Source organism: Eumetopias jubatus, unplaced genomic scaffold (assembly GCF_037043125.1).
Source record: "Eumetopias jubatus isolate StellerSeaLion01/CBP00866 unplaced genomic scaffold, mEumJub1_p1.0 scaffold_1, whole genome shotgun sequence".
NCBI lineage: Eukaryota > Metazoa > Chordata > Mammalia > Carnivora > Otariidae > Eumetopias > Eumetopias jubatus.
This window is the reverse complement of record NW_028274807.1, coordinates 197,198,514-197,213,563: the sequence shown is the minus strand read 5'-3', so window position 1 is coordinate 197,213,563 and position 15,050 is coordinate 197,198,514. Positions and strand designations below refer to the sequence as shown.

The 15,050-nt window shown below is 63.9% G+C and overlaps 2 protein-coding genes across 5 annotated transcripts in view; one reads left to right on the top strand and one right to left on the bottom strand.

Annotated features, from left to right (window-relative positions):
* The window catches only part of STAB1 (stabilin 1), a 27,171-nt gene extending 20,648 nt beyond the window's left edge, over nucleotides 1–6,523 (top strand). Inside the window, exons 47-69 of one of the 4 annotated variants that reach the window (XM_028124413.2) lie at nucleotides 436–513; nucleotides 651–797; nucleotides 1,227–1,367; nucleotides 1,459–1,518; nucleotides 1,902–2,078; nucleotides 2,167–2,253; nucleotides 2,355–2,504; nucleotides 2,607–2,660; nucleotides 2,743–2,944; nucleotides 3,239–3,388; nucleotides 3,528–3,632; nucleotides 3,824–3,931; nucleotides 4,023–4,216; nucleotides 4,317–4,461; nucleotides 4,542–4,675; nucleotides 4,765–4,930; nucleotides 5,035–5,144; nucleotides 5,252–5,371; nucleotides 5,458–5,607; nucleotides 5,685–5,789; nucleotides 5,861–6,007; nucleotides 6,095–6,211; nucleotides 6,298–6,523. In XM_028124413.2, the coding sequence (XP_027980214.2) occupies nucleotides 436–513; nucleotides 651–797; nucleotides 1,227–1,367; nucleotides 1,459–1,518; nucleotides 1,902–2,078; nucleotides 2,167–2,253; nucleotides 2,355–2,504; nucleotides 2,607–2,660; nucleotides 2,743–2,944; nucleotides 3,239–3,388; nucleotides 3,528–3,632; nucleotides 3,824–3,931; nucleotides 4,023–4,216; nucleotides 4,317–4,461; nucleotides 4,542–4,675; nucleotides 4,765–4,930; nucleotides 5,035–5,144; nucleotides 5,252–5,371; nucleotides 5,458–5,607; nucleotides 5,685–5,789; nucleotides 5,861–6,007; nucleotides 6,095–6,211; nucleotides 6,298–6,354 (2,904 nt within the window). In that variant the 3' untranslated portion in view covers nucleotides 6,355–6,523. Of the gene's footprint in view, nucleotides 1–435; nucleotides 514–650; nucleotides 798–1,226; nucleotides 1,368–1,458; nucleotides 1,519–1,901; nucleotides 2,079–2,166; nucleotides 2,254–2,354; nucleotides 2,505–2,603; nucleotides 2,661–2,742; nucleotides 2,945–3,238; nucleotides 3,389–3,527; nucleotides 3,633–3,823; nucleotides 3,932–4,022; nucleotides 4,217–4,316; nucleotides 4,462–4,541; nucleotides 4,676–4,764; nucleotides 4,931–5,034; nucleotides 5,145–5,251; nucleotides 5,372–5,457; nucleotides 5,608–5,684; nucleotides 5,790–5,860; nucleotides 6,008–6,094; nucleotides 6,212–6,297 lie in introns of those variants that run through there. The other 3 variants (XM_028124412.2, XM_028124411.2, XR_003612499.2) reach the window with 3 other exon arrangements.
* Nucleotides 6,382–15,050, bottom strand: NT5DC2 (5'-nucleotidase domain containing 2). Its single transcript, XM_028124414.2, has 14 exons — nucleotides 14,819–15,050; nucleotides 10,900–11,084; nucleotides 10,690–10,764; nucleotides 10,386–10,441; nucleotides 10,180–10,273; nucleotides 9,860–9,988; nucleotides 9,693–9,753; nucleotides 9,507–9,609; nucleotides 9,266–9,367; nucleotides 8,990–9,071; nucleotides 7,199–7,285; nucleotides 6,971–7,111; nucleotides 6,821–6,885; nucleotides 6,382–6,740 (listed from the first exon to the last, which is right to left on the bottom strand). Exons 1-14 carry the CDS (start codon nucleotides 15,048–15,050, stop codon nucleotides 6,479–6,481), a joined length of 1,674 nt encoding a protein of 557 aa, XP_027980215.1. The 3' UTR covers nucleotides 6,382–6,478.

Genomic DNA, 15,050 nt, shown 5'->3' with positions numbered 1-15,050 from the left:
AATTCTTTGGTCCAGAGAGCCTGGGCCTCTCTGATCTGTAGGTCCTACCCGTCTCTGGGCCTCCATGTTCTCATTTGGTCAGGGGGTTGGCTGTTCTGGGCTCTCAGAGCCCAAGTCTTTTTTTTTTTTTTTTTTTTAAAGATCTTATCTGAGAGAGTGAGTGAGAGAGAGCACAAGCCGGGGTGGCAGGGGGTGGGGGGTGGGGGTGGGGAGAGGCAGAGGGAGAAGCAGGCTTCCCACTGAGCAGGGAGCCGGATGATGTGGGACTGGATCCCAGGACCCTGGGACCATGACTTGAGCCAGAGGCAGACACCTAACCAACTGAGCCACCCAGACCCCTCTCAGAGTCCAAGTCTTTCCTGGAGGATCCGTGGAAGCCCTGAGTTGGTCACAAGTTGCCCCTCTTCTGCTCAAGCTGTTACTGCCTCCCCACAGGAATACAAGGAGCTCAAGGGTGATGGGCCTTTCACAGTTTTTGTGCCCCGCGCAGATCTAATGACCAACCTGTCGCAGGTAAAGCAACCCTCCCCCACCCCCAGCAAGGCTGGGAAGGGATGGGCCCTGTGGGGCAGGGATGGGCAGGGGTGGGTGTGGTGTGGGCAGAGGCAGCCGTCAGGGGCCTCCTTCAACCTTCATGACTCCCACTGCAGGATGAGCTGGCCCGGATTCGCGCCCATCGCCAGCTCGTGTTCCGCTACCACGTGGTCGGCTGCCGGCAGTTGAGCAGCCAGGAGCTGCTGGAGGAAGGCTATGTCACCACGCTCTCGGGGCACCCGCTGCGCATCCACGAGAGGGAGGTGGGCCTGTCCCTGGGCCGGCCCGCCCCCGCCCTGGGCCACCCCAGAGAGCCGGGACTCAGCAGCTTTCAGGCCCTGCCCCTGTGCGCCTGGGCCCTGTCCCCGCGCCTTTAAGACCCTCTCACCTCCCCTGGGCCGGGACAGGGCTTTAGTGAGAGGGAGATAGACGAGTCCGGCTCCGGACCGTGCCCACTACCGAAAGGCCAGTCCCCAGGCCCAGGACTTCCGAGCCTGGCCCTGTGCCCTTGCCTGTCCCCCTCCCCCACCCTCCAGCCCCGCCTGGCGGTCGGTGGCGGTTCCCCGCGCTCTTGGCCCCGCCCACCTGCCCCAAGACTCGCCCAGTGCAGGCCCCGCCCCCATCTGGGGCCCCACCCCTCAGCCTCAGTGTCCCACCAATGGGCTTCATTCGGTCCTGGGCCCCACCTCCAGGGCAGCATCTATCTCAATGACTTCGCGCGGGTAGTGAGCAGCGACCACGAGGCGGTGAACGGAGTCCTGCACTTCATCGACCGAGTCCTGCTGCCTCCTGATGTGCTACACTGGGAGCCTGACGCTGCCCCTGTCCTGCGGGTATGACCTGGGCACAGGCCTGGGAGCTTGCCAGGGCCCTCCCGTGCTCTCTCCCTGCCTGACCTCAAGGCTCACCAGTGCCTTCCCGCAGAGAAACGTCACGGCCGCCGCGGAGGGCTTCGGTTACAAGATCTTCAGCGGCCTTGTGAAGGTACTGCTCCCGCGTGTGGGCATTTGTGCCCGTGCGTGTGTATGCAGATGCCTGTCCATGTGTGAGTGACTGTGTGTATGTTCACCTGTCTGCACACTCACCTGTGTGTAAGCCTATCCCTCGTGTGCGCACAGGCTATGTATCCGAGCCTCCCAGTTTGAGCACAGGGGTGTGTGCTTACGTATGCCCACGTACCTGAGAATAGTCGAGGTGTGTGTGCAAGTTTATCCCTGCGTGTATGTCCGTGTGCATCTGCCTGGGATGGCTACGGAAGAATGCGGCTGGCAGGAAGGACACCTGGGTCCCTGGAGCCCCTTCCTGGCCTCTGTCCCTACCTCTGCCCCCCAGTCTCTGATTGTCACACCTCTGCTAATCCTTGCCAGGTGGCTGGCCTCCTGCCCCTGCTTCAGGATGCGTCGCATAGGCCCCTCACCATGCTGTGGCCCACAGACTCTGCCCTGCAAGCCCTGCCACCTGACCGCCAGACCTGGCTGTACCACGAAGACCACCGTGACAAGCTGGCAGCCATCCTTCGGGGCCACGTGATTCGCAACATTGAGGTGGGTCTCCCCCCCCCCCAGTCCTTGGTCCCCACTGCCTGCCACCCAGCCTGCCCCTCCAGCTCCAACCGTAGCTCCATCTGCTCAGGCCTTGGCATCTGACCTGCCCAACCTGGGCCCACTCCGCACAATGCATGGGACCCCCATCTCCTTCTCCTGCAGCCGTGCCCGGCCGGTGAGTCTGGGAAGCAGGAGGGAAGCAGGGGGCAGGGGCTCTGGAAGTGGCGGGCTGCTCTGCACCTGTGACCCCATGTACTCTCCTTCCTCTGCCCACAGGGTGAGCTCACAGTAGGTGAGGAGGACGCCCGCATCGTGCAGCGGCACCTGCCCTTTGAGGGTGGCCTGGCCTATGGCATTGACCAGCTGCTAGAGCCACCTGGTCTTGGTGCCCGCTGTGACCATTTTGAGACTCGGCCGCTGCGGCTGGTGAGGGAGGCCATAGGTCGGAGGTGGACAGGCCGGGACCCTAGCCTCCCGTCCTGTCAATCCATCTGATCTTACTGTGTTGGCTTCTGTTCCTTCCAGAAGATCTGCAGCATTTGCGGGCTGGAACCGCCTTGTCCTGAGGGTTCACAGGAGCAGGTGAGGCCCTGGGAGCTGGGTGGGGGTTCAGGCAGGGCCCAGGGACCACGAAGCTTAGGCTGTTTGACTCCTCTTGGCCCAGGGCAGCCCCGAGGCCTGCTGGCGATACTACTCAAAGTTCTGGACATCCCCTCCACTGCAATCCTTGGCCCTGCGCAGCATCTGGGCCCGGTCCAGCCTCTGGGGCCAGCCCCAAGGACTGGGCAGGGGCTGCCACCGCAACTGCGTCACCACCACCTGGAAACCTAGCTGCTGCCCTGGTCACTATGGCAGTGAGTGCCGAGGTGAGGGTCCTGAGGTTGCTCCGGCCACTGCTCCTGAGAAAAGGTGTTGGGGCGGTGGGCCCGGGGCAGGTGTGGGTGCTGAGGGCATTTTACCGGGAGAGAACACTGGGGGGGTGGGTGTCTGTAGGATTCTCAGCAGCAAGGGGACTCGGGGTAGGGGGGGAGTTGTGCCTTCTGGAAGAGGCTTGGCTGCCCCTGGTGTGGGACGCACAGCGTGGCTGGGCTGGGGCTGCGTGTGGTAGGGGTCCTGAGGAGATCCCCGGCCCCATGCCCTCCCCCTCCTCCTCCTGCTAGCTTGCCCTGGCGGAGCCGGCAGCCCCTGCAGTGGCCACGGCGTGTGCGTGGATGGCATGAGTGGCAGCGGGCAGTGTCAGTGCCATGCGAGGTTTACGGGGATGGCGTGTGAACTCTGTGCCCCGGGGGCCTTTGGACCCCAGTGCCAAGGTGGGCTGTCCCGCCCTCCCCCGCCCCGCCCTCTGAGCCCTGGGCCACCCTGGCCCCATCCCTGCCCACCCTGGCCCTGACCCCGAACTGCCCCCCCCGCCCCGCCCCCGCCCCATCCTCCTGCCTGTGCCTCTCCCAGCCTGCCGCTGCAGCTCCCATGGCCGCTGTGATGAGGGCCTGGGGGGCTCTGGTTCCTGCTTCTGTGACGAGGGCTGGACGGGGCCGAGCTGTGAGGTGCAGCTGGGTGAGTGCTCTTTGTGCCCCCGCCGCATGCTTATCGGCTTGCAGACACCAGCCGGACCGGCTGCACACTCAGGCTGAGGCACTGGTGGCGGAGGGGGGGGGGGGGGGAGATGGGGGGGTGGGAAGGGGATTGGCGGCCTCCAGGAGGGCAGCTCCTCACCTGGGTGTGTGGGGTGGGCCCTGGGGGGACAGAGCTGCAGCCCGTGTGTGCCCCGCCCTGCGCACCCCAGGCCGTGTGCCGCGCGGACAGCAGCTGTGAGTGCGGCCTGGGCTACGAAGGGGACGGCCACACGTGCACAGGTGAGCGGGGGGGGGTGGGATGCGAGGTGGGGGGGCTCCCCCCCGCCCCTCCTGTCCCCTGATCCTGCCACTCTCTCCCTGCCCCCCCCAGTGGCGGACCTGTGCCGGGACGGGCACGGTGGCTGCAGCGAGCACGCCAACTGCAGCCAAGTGGGCACCGTGGTCACCTGCGCCTGCCTGCCCGCCTACGAGGGCGACGGCTGGAGCTGCCGGGCCCGCGACCCCTGTGCTGATGGCCACCGTGGGGGCTGCAGTGAGCACGCGGACTGCTTGAGCACCGGCCCGGTGAGCAGCCGGGGAGCCGGGGAGCTGGGGAGGCTCCACAGAGCGGGCCCCCTCGCTCTCCCGGGGCCCTGAAGAGCACCCACCTGCTCTCCTGCCCCAGAACATGCGGCGCTGTGTGTGCCATGCCGGCTACGTGGGTGATGGACTGCAGTGTCTGGAGGAGCCGGAGCCGCCCGTGGACCGCTGCCTGGGCCAGCCACCACCCTGTCACGTGGATGCCGTGTGCACGGACCTCCACTTCCAGGGTGTGCTTCCCTGCCCGCCCCCAGTGCCCCTGCTTGCCCTCGGTGCCGCTGGGCTGATCACACGTCCCTCCCTTCTGCAGAGAAGCAGGCTGGGGTCTTCCACCTCCAGGCCCCCAGTGGTCCTTACAGCCTGAACTTCTCAGAGGCCGAGGCGGCCTGTGGGGCCCAGGGAGCTGTTCTTGCTTCTCTCCCTCAGCTCTCTGCTGCCCAGAAGGTGTGTGGGGCCCAGGGGTCTGGAGTTGAGCCTGTGGGGGCCCTCTCGAGTTGGGCCTTAGGCTTCAGCATCCCCTCCTGCCCCTACAGCTGGGCTTCCACCTGTGCCTCGTGGGCTGGCTGGCCAACGGCTCGGCTGCCCACCCAGTCGTCTTCCCTGCGGCAGACTGTGGCGGTGGTCAGGTAGGCGTCGTCAGCCTGGGCACCCGGAAGAACAGCTCAGAGCGCTGGGACGCCTACTGCTACCGCGAGCTAGGTGCAGCCCCCTGCCCCAGGGCCCCCCCCGCCACCCCATCCCACCCCATGCCCTGGCTTGGCTCCTTCCCACTGACTTCCCCCTCCAAACTGCCTTTCCCGCAGACGTGGCCTGCCGGTGCCGCCGTGGCTTTGTGGGTGACGGGACAAGTGCGTGCAATGGGAAGCTGCTCGATGTCCTGGCTGCCACCGCCAACTTCTCCACCTTCTATGGGGTGTGCAGGGGCCCAGCCTTAGGGCTGAGGGTGTGTGTGTGTGTGGGGGGGTAGCTGGGGTCCCTGGGAGGGAGCCTGCCCATGGTCCTATCTCCCCCCACCCCCAGATGCTGCTGGGCTATGCCAACACCACCCCGCGGGGTCTGGACTTCCTGGACTTCCTGGACGATGAGCTCACCTACAAGACACTCTTCGTTCCTGTCAATGAAGGCTTCCTGGATAACATGGTAACTGGCAGGGGCTGTGGGCAGAGCCAGGCCCGACGCTGACACCTCAGGCTGGCCTGGGCCAACAGGCCTTGCTCTGCCCACAGACGCTGAGTGGCCCCGACCTGGAGCTTCACGCCTCCAACACCACCTTCCTGAGCGCCAATGCCAGCGAGGATGCCGTGCTCCCTGCCCACTCGGGCCTCAGCCTCGTCTTCAGTGCTGCGGACCCTGACAACAGTTCCTGGGCCCCAGTGGTGAGTGTGGCCACCGCACCTCCCCTCCGGCCCCAGCCGTCAAGCACCCACTAGGCCTGACTCTGGTCTCTCTCCAGGCCCCAGGGGCAGTTGTGCTTAGCCGTGTCATCGTGTGGGACATCATGGCATTCAACGGCATCATCCACGCTCTGGCCAGGCCCCTCCTGGCCCCCCTACAGCCTGTGAGTTGGGGGGGGTGGGGGTGAGGGGACAGCCCTGGCCCGTGTGGCCTTGACGCTCTCCTTATTTACAGCAGGCGGTGGTGGCAGCTGAGGCTCCACCTGTGGCGGCAGGTGTGGGGGCTCTGGTAGCCGCTGGAGCACTGCTCGGCCTAGTGGCTGGAGCCTTCTACCTCCGCGCTCGAGGCAAGGCCACAGGCTTTGGCTTCTCCACCTTCCAGGTAGGGCCGTGTTGCGGTGGGGTGGGGGGCTGAGGGTGTCCAGGTCCATCTTGCTGGAAGCCCCTCACCACTCCCCTCTCTTCTCAGGCAGAAGATGATGCTGAGGAAGACTTCTCCCCCTGGCAGGAAGGGACCAGCCCAACCCTGGTGTCTGTCCCTAACCCAGTCTTTGGCAGCCATGATGCCTTTTGTGAGCCCTTTGACGTGAGTGTGGGGTGTGAGGGGCGGTAGAAAGGGGCCCAGGGCCCGGTTTCAGCCCAGCCACAAAGGGTCCTCTCTCCACCCCCCAGGACTCGCTCCTGGAGGACGACTTCCCCGACACCCAGAGGATCCTCGCAGTCAAGTGATGCGGCGAGGGTCGGACAGAGGCACAAGGGAGAGGGAGACCACTTTTATTGCCCGTCCTGGACTGACGCCCAGCGTGGGCGGGGCAGAAGGGGTTAGAACCTGCTCTGGACAATAAAGGTGCCCTCAGCGGATGTGGGCCATGTCGCCAAGAAAGGGCGTCTTCATGCAGCCGGTGCAAAGCTGATCCATCCAGAGCGGCGCCTCATGCTGCAGGGGCGTGCGGCGCGGGTAGAAGGTGAAGTCGACACGGTAGTTGAGCAGACAGCTGAGGGAGGCCATGTAGAGGTCAGAGAAGCGCACGAGGCGCCGGGAGAAGTAGGTGGGGTTGTGGAAGGTGCGGAAAATGCTTCCAAACTGGGCGTTGAACAGGGCCTTGGTGACGCACCTGAGGAGGAGACATGGGGCGCTCGAGGGGGCCCAGGAGCCACAGGGCTGGAAGCCCTCCCTGCGCCCTCCCCTGCCCACCTCAGCTCCTGCCGCTCCTTCATCCAGGCCGCCAACACCTGCTGCGATTCGGCGTCCTGGTACGTCTGCAGGAGCCAAGGGGGTGCTGGGGGTGAGCCCAGGAGGCAGCCCCCCCCGGCCCCCCTGCCCCCCAGCCCCGCCCCCCCCCACCTGCATGCGCTCCAGCAGCCCCGTGAGCGCCTGCTGCCACGTCAGCGAGTGCATGTACTGCTCCGTGTTGATGATGCGGATCTCGCGCTCTAGCTCGGGGATGATGGCCCCCGTTCGCCAGCCGTGCCGTAGCATGAGGTCCTGCGGGGCAGGGTGGGGACGGCGTTCAGCAGTGGCGAGCGGGGCTCCCTCCCTCCCTCCTCACCGGGCCCAGCCTTGCCCCCTCACCGCCAGGTCACTGTACAGGTGGTCTCCAAAGTAGAGTACGCGGGGTCCACGCCATTCTGTCAGGCGCAGGAAGTCATACAGGTTTCCCTGGGGAGAGTGACGGGGGGGGCATGGCCGAGCGCAGTGTACCAAGGGGCTCCCATGGGGCTGCCAGAACCCCGCCTTGTTCTCGCTGCTCCTCCCAAATCCCCCAGAGGCAGCGAGGCCCCTCCAGCTGGACGCCTGGCTGCCCTTTCCCGTGGCCTCACTGTCCCCGGGCTCTGACCCTTGTCTCCTCCCCCCTCAGTCAGGAAAGGGGTCTGCCCGCCCCAGGAAAGCCTCCTGTAGGCCTGGCACGGTGCCCTTTGCCTCCAGGGCCTCCCCTCCCTGTGGCCTCACACCCACGCCAGGGATCCCACGCTGTGGGAAACAAACCACAGCAGCAAGCCCATGGCCCCAGAGCCCTTCCTGTTCCCGAGCGTGAGCCCAGAGGGACCCGGCAGACCTCGCGGTGAAGCCATCTGTCCCTCCTGCTCCAGAGCCAGAGCAGAGACGAAAGCGGTCAGGCTCAAACACGACAGAGGAAGCTCTCGCAAGAGCCAAATACGGGGCAGGGGGCTCAGGGGAGGAAGTGCAGCAGCCGCCGGGCAGGAGCCCACACCCCAGCAATGAGCAGAATCCGCACGCAGCACAAAGTGGTTACTACAGCAGCCCGCGCCTGCCGTGGCCAGGGGAAGCCAGCCCGGGCGGCCACAGGTGGTTGCCAAAGGCTTAACTGTCAAATTAAGCTCAGGTGGGGAGTCAAGTACGAGGGGGCGGAGAGCCGCGGATGGGCCCTGAACCGAGAGACAATCTGGAGGTACAGGTGCTGCGTCAGGCAAGATGGAGCCTGGGGTTCCTGCAAGGGGAGCCAGGGAGGGAGCACAAAGAAAGACGAGAAGCAAGCAGGATCCAGCGCACACCCACAGTGAAACTTCAGATTGTCAGGCACAAAGAAAAGGCTAAAAGCTGCCAAAGGAGAAAAAGTCCCATGTTCCCCACAAAGCTGCGTGACCCTCCTCAGGCTTAGCTAAGATGCCAAGACACAGGAGCATGTCCCCCTCAGAGGAGGGAAAGAGCCTGCGCCCAAGGGGTCCATGGAGTTGGGGGCCACGGGGTTATGAGTACTGCCCGCAGGCCAGGCCTCGGCTCTGGATGCCCCCCGAGTGCTTCCCCTGACCCCACTGCTGACTTCCTCCCTACCCCAGCCCCTGGAACCTCCACCCTCACGGAGCCCAGCTGAGCCAGGATTTCCGCATTCCATCCAGAACCAAATGCCTTAATCCTGCTCCTTAATTGCCACCCAAACCCCAGCACTAGGCCCCCTTCTCATCTTCCTAGACACCAGCTAGGAAAGGGGGTCTCCCGCAAAGGCCCGTGAGCTGCTCCTACCAGCTCATCTGGCTGTAGCAGAGCGGTCAGCCCCAAGAACTAGTGCCGTTGATCGCCTAGGGGGTTTTTAGTAAATGCCTGGCGAATTTAAGGGCTTTCTACCACAATTCAAGTTGAACACTTTTTTTTGTTTACATTATACCCCTTTTATAGATGAGGAAAAGCAAGACACAGAGAGGCCAAATGACTCGGCCGGACTCCCTCTGTTATGGGGTAGTAAACTTGAAATTCAAACACAGGCAGCCTGACCAGGCCTGTGCCCTGAGAGCCGGTGCGAGGGGGCAGAGGCGTGGCAGATATGTGGTGGCAGGGCCCAGGAGGCTGTGCTTCTGTCCCCTCCACAGCCTGGGACCGTGGCAAGGCCACCCAGACGGCACTCACCTGCCGATAGATTTTGCCCTTCTCCAGGCGGGTGATGCGGTCCCAGTGCAGGGAGCCCTTTTCATCGAGTTTTCTGAAAGGCCTGGTGCGGGGTGGGGAGGGGGCGGTAAAGGGCTGGATTTCCCGTGTGGGGCAGGGCGGGGGGCGGGCACCTCCCCCCACCTGCTCACACGTGCCATGGGCCGACAAGGGGGTGTCTCTACTCCAAGCATGCAGGGTGCTGAGCAAAGGCCAGGCCCCACGCCCTGGCCCCCTCACCCCTTGCTAGGCCCATACTTGCGCCGGTCAGTGAAGAAGCTGGGTTTGTCTGCCTGGACGATGACCACATCGAAGAGCTGGCGCCAGTCGGGACCCACCATGTGCCGCATCCCCTGGTCCCTGGGCGGAGGCAGAGGTGGGGCAGAGGTGGGACAGGGAGCAGGGGCATGGGGTGGGGGGCGGGGCAGAGGGAGAGCCCTCCCCCAGCCCACCTGCTCCCTCCTCCCCACCGCGGGCAGCTGGGCAGCGGGCAGCTCACACGAAGCTGAAAGGGCTGTTGGTGATGAGGAACAGCTGCTTCCCATGCGCCACCAGGCGGCTCAGGACAGCGAACGTCTCGTCCCCTCTCAGGATGTACTTCTCTAATGGGGAGATGGGTCTGTGAGGGCCAGCCCGGCGCCCTACCCAGGAAGCCGCAGGAGGGGCTGCCACGGTCTACCCTTACCCATATCCCGCTCGATCCACTGGTACATGAGGCCCTTCACGTGCACGTCTCGAATGGCATCCTGGGGGCAGTGGAGGGACAGTAAGGGTGCAGTGGGGCCTAGGAAGCGGGCCCTGCTGTGGCCGACTTTACCTTCCCTGCCACCCTGAGAGGCCGAAGGTCCTCACCGTCACGTCCTTGTAGAGGTGCGCCTGGTCAAACTCCAGGCTGTGCCCCAGGAAGTGGTCTACCACACAGGACAGCAGGGCCATCTCCGGCAGCGAGAAGATGTCCATGAACTGCTTGATGGAGGGACCCTGCAGAGGGGGCCACCACCTCAGCAAGCCCCCGCCCCCCGCCAGCCCTGGAGACCAAGGGCTCTGAATCTGCCCTGCCATACTGGTAGAGGGGCACGGGCTGCAGGTCAGGGCAGGCCCACCAGGGTGTGGGCCCCCGTAGCGAGATCACTGCGCTGGCCACCCGGGGCGGAGGCAGATGGAGTGAGTACCTTGCCGTAGAAGCCGCTCATCTGGTACAGTGGGATATGCTGGGTGCCCCCATATAAATCGATCACCTCCTCGTCAGGCACAGGCTGGAGGCCCCTGGGTGGGTGTGCAGACATCATGAGTCCAAAGTGGTCCTGAGCCGAGGACACGGTATAGTTGGGGGTGGGGGGGGGGGACAGCAGGGTGAGGCCGGGCAGTCTGCACTGACCTGTAGGCCGTCCCCAGCTGCACGTAATGGAAGGCGTCGATCTTCATCAGAAGGCTCTGGGAATGCCAGAGGAGTGGGATGGGTGGCGAGAAAGGGGTCTGCAGTGGCCCTGAGCCAGCCTCTTCCAGCCTCTGTGCCCAAGCCCCGATGGGAAGGTACTGAGGGGATCATGTGCCCGTCGAGAGGAAGCTACAGCTTTGAGGCCAAGCGGGTAGCCCTCCTTTAGAGGACGAGGGCTAAGGAGGTAGTGCTGATACACATCTGGTCAGGCGAGGTCACTGGAGTCTGTGGCCTAGCCACTCACCTTCTGAATGTCGTAGTGGAGGCCTCGGATGGCAAAGCTGGGGTCATAGTCATACTTCCGGATCCCCTCTGGGTACTGTCGGGGGGAAGTGGGCCAGGCCTGAGCCAGGAGCACTACCAGACCTCTGGCAGGGGCAGCCGCCTCAGGGGACCCCCATGACTCAGCCTGGGGTCTCTTCAGCGCCGGGGCTACCTGCCTGGCCGGCCTCACCTTGTAGTGCTCAATCAGGATGTCACGGGCAGCACTGAAGATCTCGGGGTGCAGCGCGTCTGCATACTGGGCCAGCGTGTAGTCGTAGTCGAAGCCATAGACTTCGACATCACGCAGGCTGATCTCGTTGTTGGCGTAGATGGCCGCTGGGTTCAGGAGACTGCAGACCTCGGGGGGCAGGAGGTCTGGAGGGAGGAGATGCAGGTATGAGGAAGAAGGTGGACACAGCAGCAGCAAATGGTTACTGAGCACTTTCCAGGTGCTTAGGCCTGGGAGCCTCATGAAACCACCCAGGATGGGTCATCTTACCCCAGGCTGCATATGGTCAAACTGAGGCTGAGAGAGGCCACTTGCCCAGGGTCACATGGTTGGGGTAAGGCAGAGCTGGCAATGGGCCAAGGCCCGGCCGGAGCTCCTAGCTATGGGTCTTGGGTTACAGCAGTGCCTGCAGCCCAGCAGGTACACCGAGTCCAGGTTTCCTCCAGGCTCCCATAAGCCCCATCGGAGCCATGGCTACGCTCAGACCCTTTCCACCTTGCCTGCAGCCTGGGCTGGGGCTGAGAAACATGACGGGAGTGGGGGGTACTGGGTAGCTGCTGTCACTCGCACTCCCAGCTCGGAGCACCTGCCACAGCTTGTGGCCCCTCTAATCGGATTTCAGCTGCCCGCCAGTCTGCATAATGACATTTGCTGCTTCTAGCCAGGGAACATTGCTAATTACGACAGGCAGGACGTGTGATGTTGGGCTATGGGGCAAGAAACCAGGCTGCTCCCCCCTGGGGATGTGGTCAGAGCCACCCCAGGCCCCTGGCTGCTACTGAGGGTTAAGTGGGACACTATGCAGAGTAGGCTCTAGGGTCCCAGGGAGGCAGATGAGGATGAGGGGCCCCAGCCTCATCTGCCTCTGTTTCCCCATCTGTACAGGAGGGGAGGTAGATGGAGAAAGGGCACAGGCTTTGGGGTCAGACAGACCAGGCCAAGCTCTCCCTCTCACAGCTGTGACCTCAGAAAAGCCACCTCACCTTCTGGGCCTCAGACTCCCTATCTTTAAAGGGGGAATCAAAATCATGCCAACCTACGGAATTACTGAGAGGGTCATATGGAATGGGCTCTGTGCAGCACTCCCGCTCTGCACCCGCAGCAAACGTGGGATTAGATGGGCGACGTGTCCCTGGAGCCCAGCATCTCCCTGTCCCGGGTTCCCCTGCATCGCTCAAGGACTAGGGGCTGCCAGAGAGGGGGACAGGCAGGACTAGATGCACAGGGCACCGCCTTGCAGGGGCTCCAGGTAGCCCCATTCCTGAGACCTCTAGCCTGTGGCTGAGGCCCGCACAAAGAGCCCAAGCCTCCAGGGAATTCCTGTCTCAGCCACAGCTAGGCATCATCTTGCAGCAGAAGCCCTGGGCCATGCAGCATTCCCTGTGCTCAGAGACAGACACTGATGAGCTCCCAAACTCCGACCAGTTGCCTTCGAGGCCCCTTCAGAACACAGGCTTCATCCCTACCCCGTCCCCTTCCTTTGGAGCCAAGTGCAGGGTGTGGGTGGGGGAACAAGTGTGGCTGGTTCTTCTCGGGGCCTGAGGCCAACGTGGGCCTGGCCCAGAGCAGCCGTCGCAGACTGGTGGGTGCAGACGGAATACTCTTCGCTTGGACGCACGGGAGACGCACTGACCGAAGCTCTCCAGGGAGCTGCTTCTGAGATGCCGCTCTGAGGTCACTAGGACCCTGGACCTTGCTCTCTGCACAGGACTGAGTTCCTGGGTCCCAACGCTAACTCCTGGTACAATGACCAGTAGACCCCCAGGACGGGAGGGATCTGCTTGGTGGTGTGGCCCTTTGTTGGCAGGGTGCTGGCCACGTGCAGGGATGGACGATCCTCTGAGGGACAAAGCAGAGTGGGGGAGCAGCCCACAGGGTCTGCCCTCCTGACTAGATTTCTGGACTGAGGAAACTGTAGCTCTGGGGGCCACAAAGCCCCCACTCCTTTCCACAGGGCTGTGGTGGTGCACGGGGCCCGGTGAGGTGGATGTACCCCTCACTGGCGCTGGCCTCCCAAGTTCACTGGGCTCACTGTGCAGACGCTCCCTTTCCTCTTCCCGGCCTGCCCCACTCCTGCCCCAGGCTCCAGGGCCAGCTCCTCCCCACGGCAGCTGTAAGACTCACTGCAGGTGCTGTCCTCCAGCTGCTGCTGCGTGCACATGCTGGGTGCCTTAGAGGCTCATCATGTTCAGGCCTCACTCCAATCCTGTAAGGTGGTCACACTTACTCATCCATCATCCAGAGGAAGAAATGGGCTCAGGGAGGTGAAGTCACTTGCTTTAAACCATCCAGCAGTAGGCAATAGAGTTGAGATTCAAGTTCAGGTCACTCTACCTGCCTTAATCACTCTCCCCCTAGGCCTAGCCTTCCAGCATCCCCACGCTGGCTGGCGGAGAGGCAGTGGCCTGGGGCCTGGCTCCCTGGCCAAGTCTTGCCCACAGGCATTATTAGCCCAAGGCATATCTCAATGCCCAGAACCTCCTCCAGAAAACCCAGTCAAGAAGGGTGAGTTAGGACTCAGTGGTGCAAAGCTGGCTCATCCTGGCGCTCCCCATGGCATCTTGGAAATGACCTTGCCCCTTTCACATCAAGAGGAGCTTGGGTGTCTCTGTGGAGATCTGAAGATGCTGGTGCACCTGGCGTGACAAAACCCAACACACTTCACTATGTTCTCTGCCACACCTAGAAGGCAGGCTCCGCAGTTTGCTCTGCAGGTCTTCTCCAGACCCAGAGCAAACACCTCTTCTTAAACAGCCTCCCAGGCCTGTCCTCTCCACTGAGGGGGTGCAGGGTGGAGTCCTGCAAGGCCCAAGGGCTTCAGAACCACCGTTCCTCAGGGGTCTTAACTATTCTGCCCTGCTCTTCTCAGGTGAGTCCCATTCAGCTCTCCACACAGCTGGAATGGAAGCCCCATTCCCTCAGCTAGAATCTTCCAGCCAGGGGCACTTTGCCTTACCAGACAACGAGAGCAGCATCACCCTTGGGGGCTCCTCTGGAAGCTCCCTGCCCTCTCTTGGCCTGGTCCCCTCTGAGTCATCACTACAACCCTGTGGCAGTGGGCCCAGGATTGTGTTTAATGCTGTGGACACTGAAGGTCTGAGAGGGTGAGGCCTGCTGAGTACCCCCGGGGCTGGCCAGTGATAGGGTCAAGCCCAAACCACGTCTGCGTGCTGCAGAGGCAGAGCCTCTGGGGACCCGGGGACATCTACTGAGCATTCTCAGCTCTTGGCCTCATCAGCCCATTTTTATGGGGGAGAGAGGGCGGGAGAGAAGGGTACAGGAGGTTAAGCGTCCTGGCCAAGGATGCAGCCACGCTTGTGGACTCCAGGGCCCTGGGGCAACTTGGTCTCCTTTCTCCAACCAACACCTTCCCTTCCTGGGTTGAGAGTGCTCCGGACCTGGGTCGCAATCTAGAGGCATCTGCAAAGTCTAGTCGGCGTCCCCTGAGGTTGGGCAGCGCCGCTGGCTGGCTTTGTCCCGATGCTCCCGCCCCAGCTGAGGGCCCCTAAGAGAACAAGGGGTTGGGGGCATTTCCGCCGCAGCCTCCCGGCAGGCGGGATCGCCAGGAAAGACGGTGGGGGCTCCGCATTCCGGAGGCCGCTTCGGGATCCCCGAGCTCCTGCAGACAGAGCCAGGGAGCAAACCTCCCGTCGGCCCACCTGCCTCCGGGCGTCGGGGCGGCCCCAGAGGCCCCCGGGACGGCCCGCTGGAGCCTCTCTCGAAGAGCTGCCGGGCCTTCGGGCTCCGGGGCCCCGGCGAACCCCACCAGAGCGCTTTCCCAACGCAGAGCGACGCCCGGGACTGCCGGTCTCTCGCCCGGACGCGCCCCTGCCGCCGCGCGGATACACCCCCGACGCCCGTCCCACTGCGGCTCACCCACCGTGCACCAGTCTCCGCATGTCCTGGTAACGAGCCCACAGGTGCGCGCTGAGCTCGGCGCCGCCGGCGGGCGCCGGGGCGGGCGCGGAGCGCGGGGCGCCCGGGCAGTGGGCGCCGGGACCCGGGGGGCCGCAGCCAGGGCAGGAAGGCGAGGACGACGAGGCTCGCGGCCCGCCGTGGCCCCTGCACGGCAGCCAGCGCCGAACGGCCGCCCGCAGCCCCGCACCCGCCAT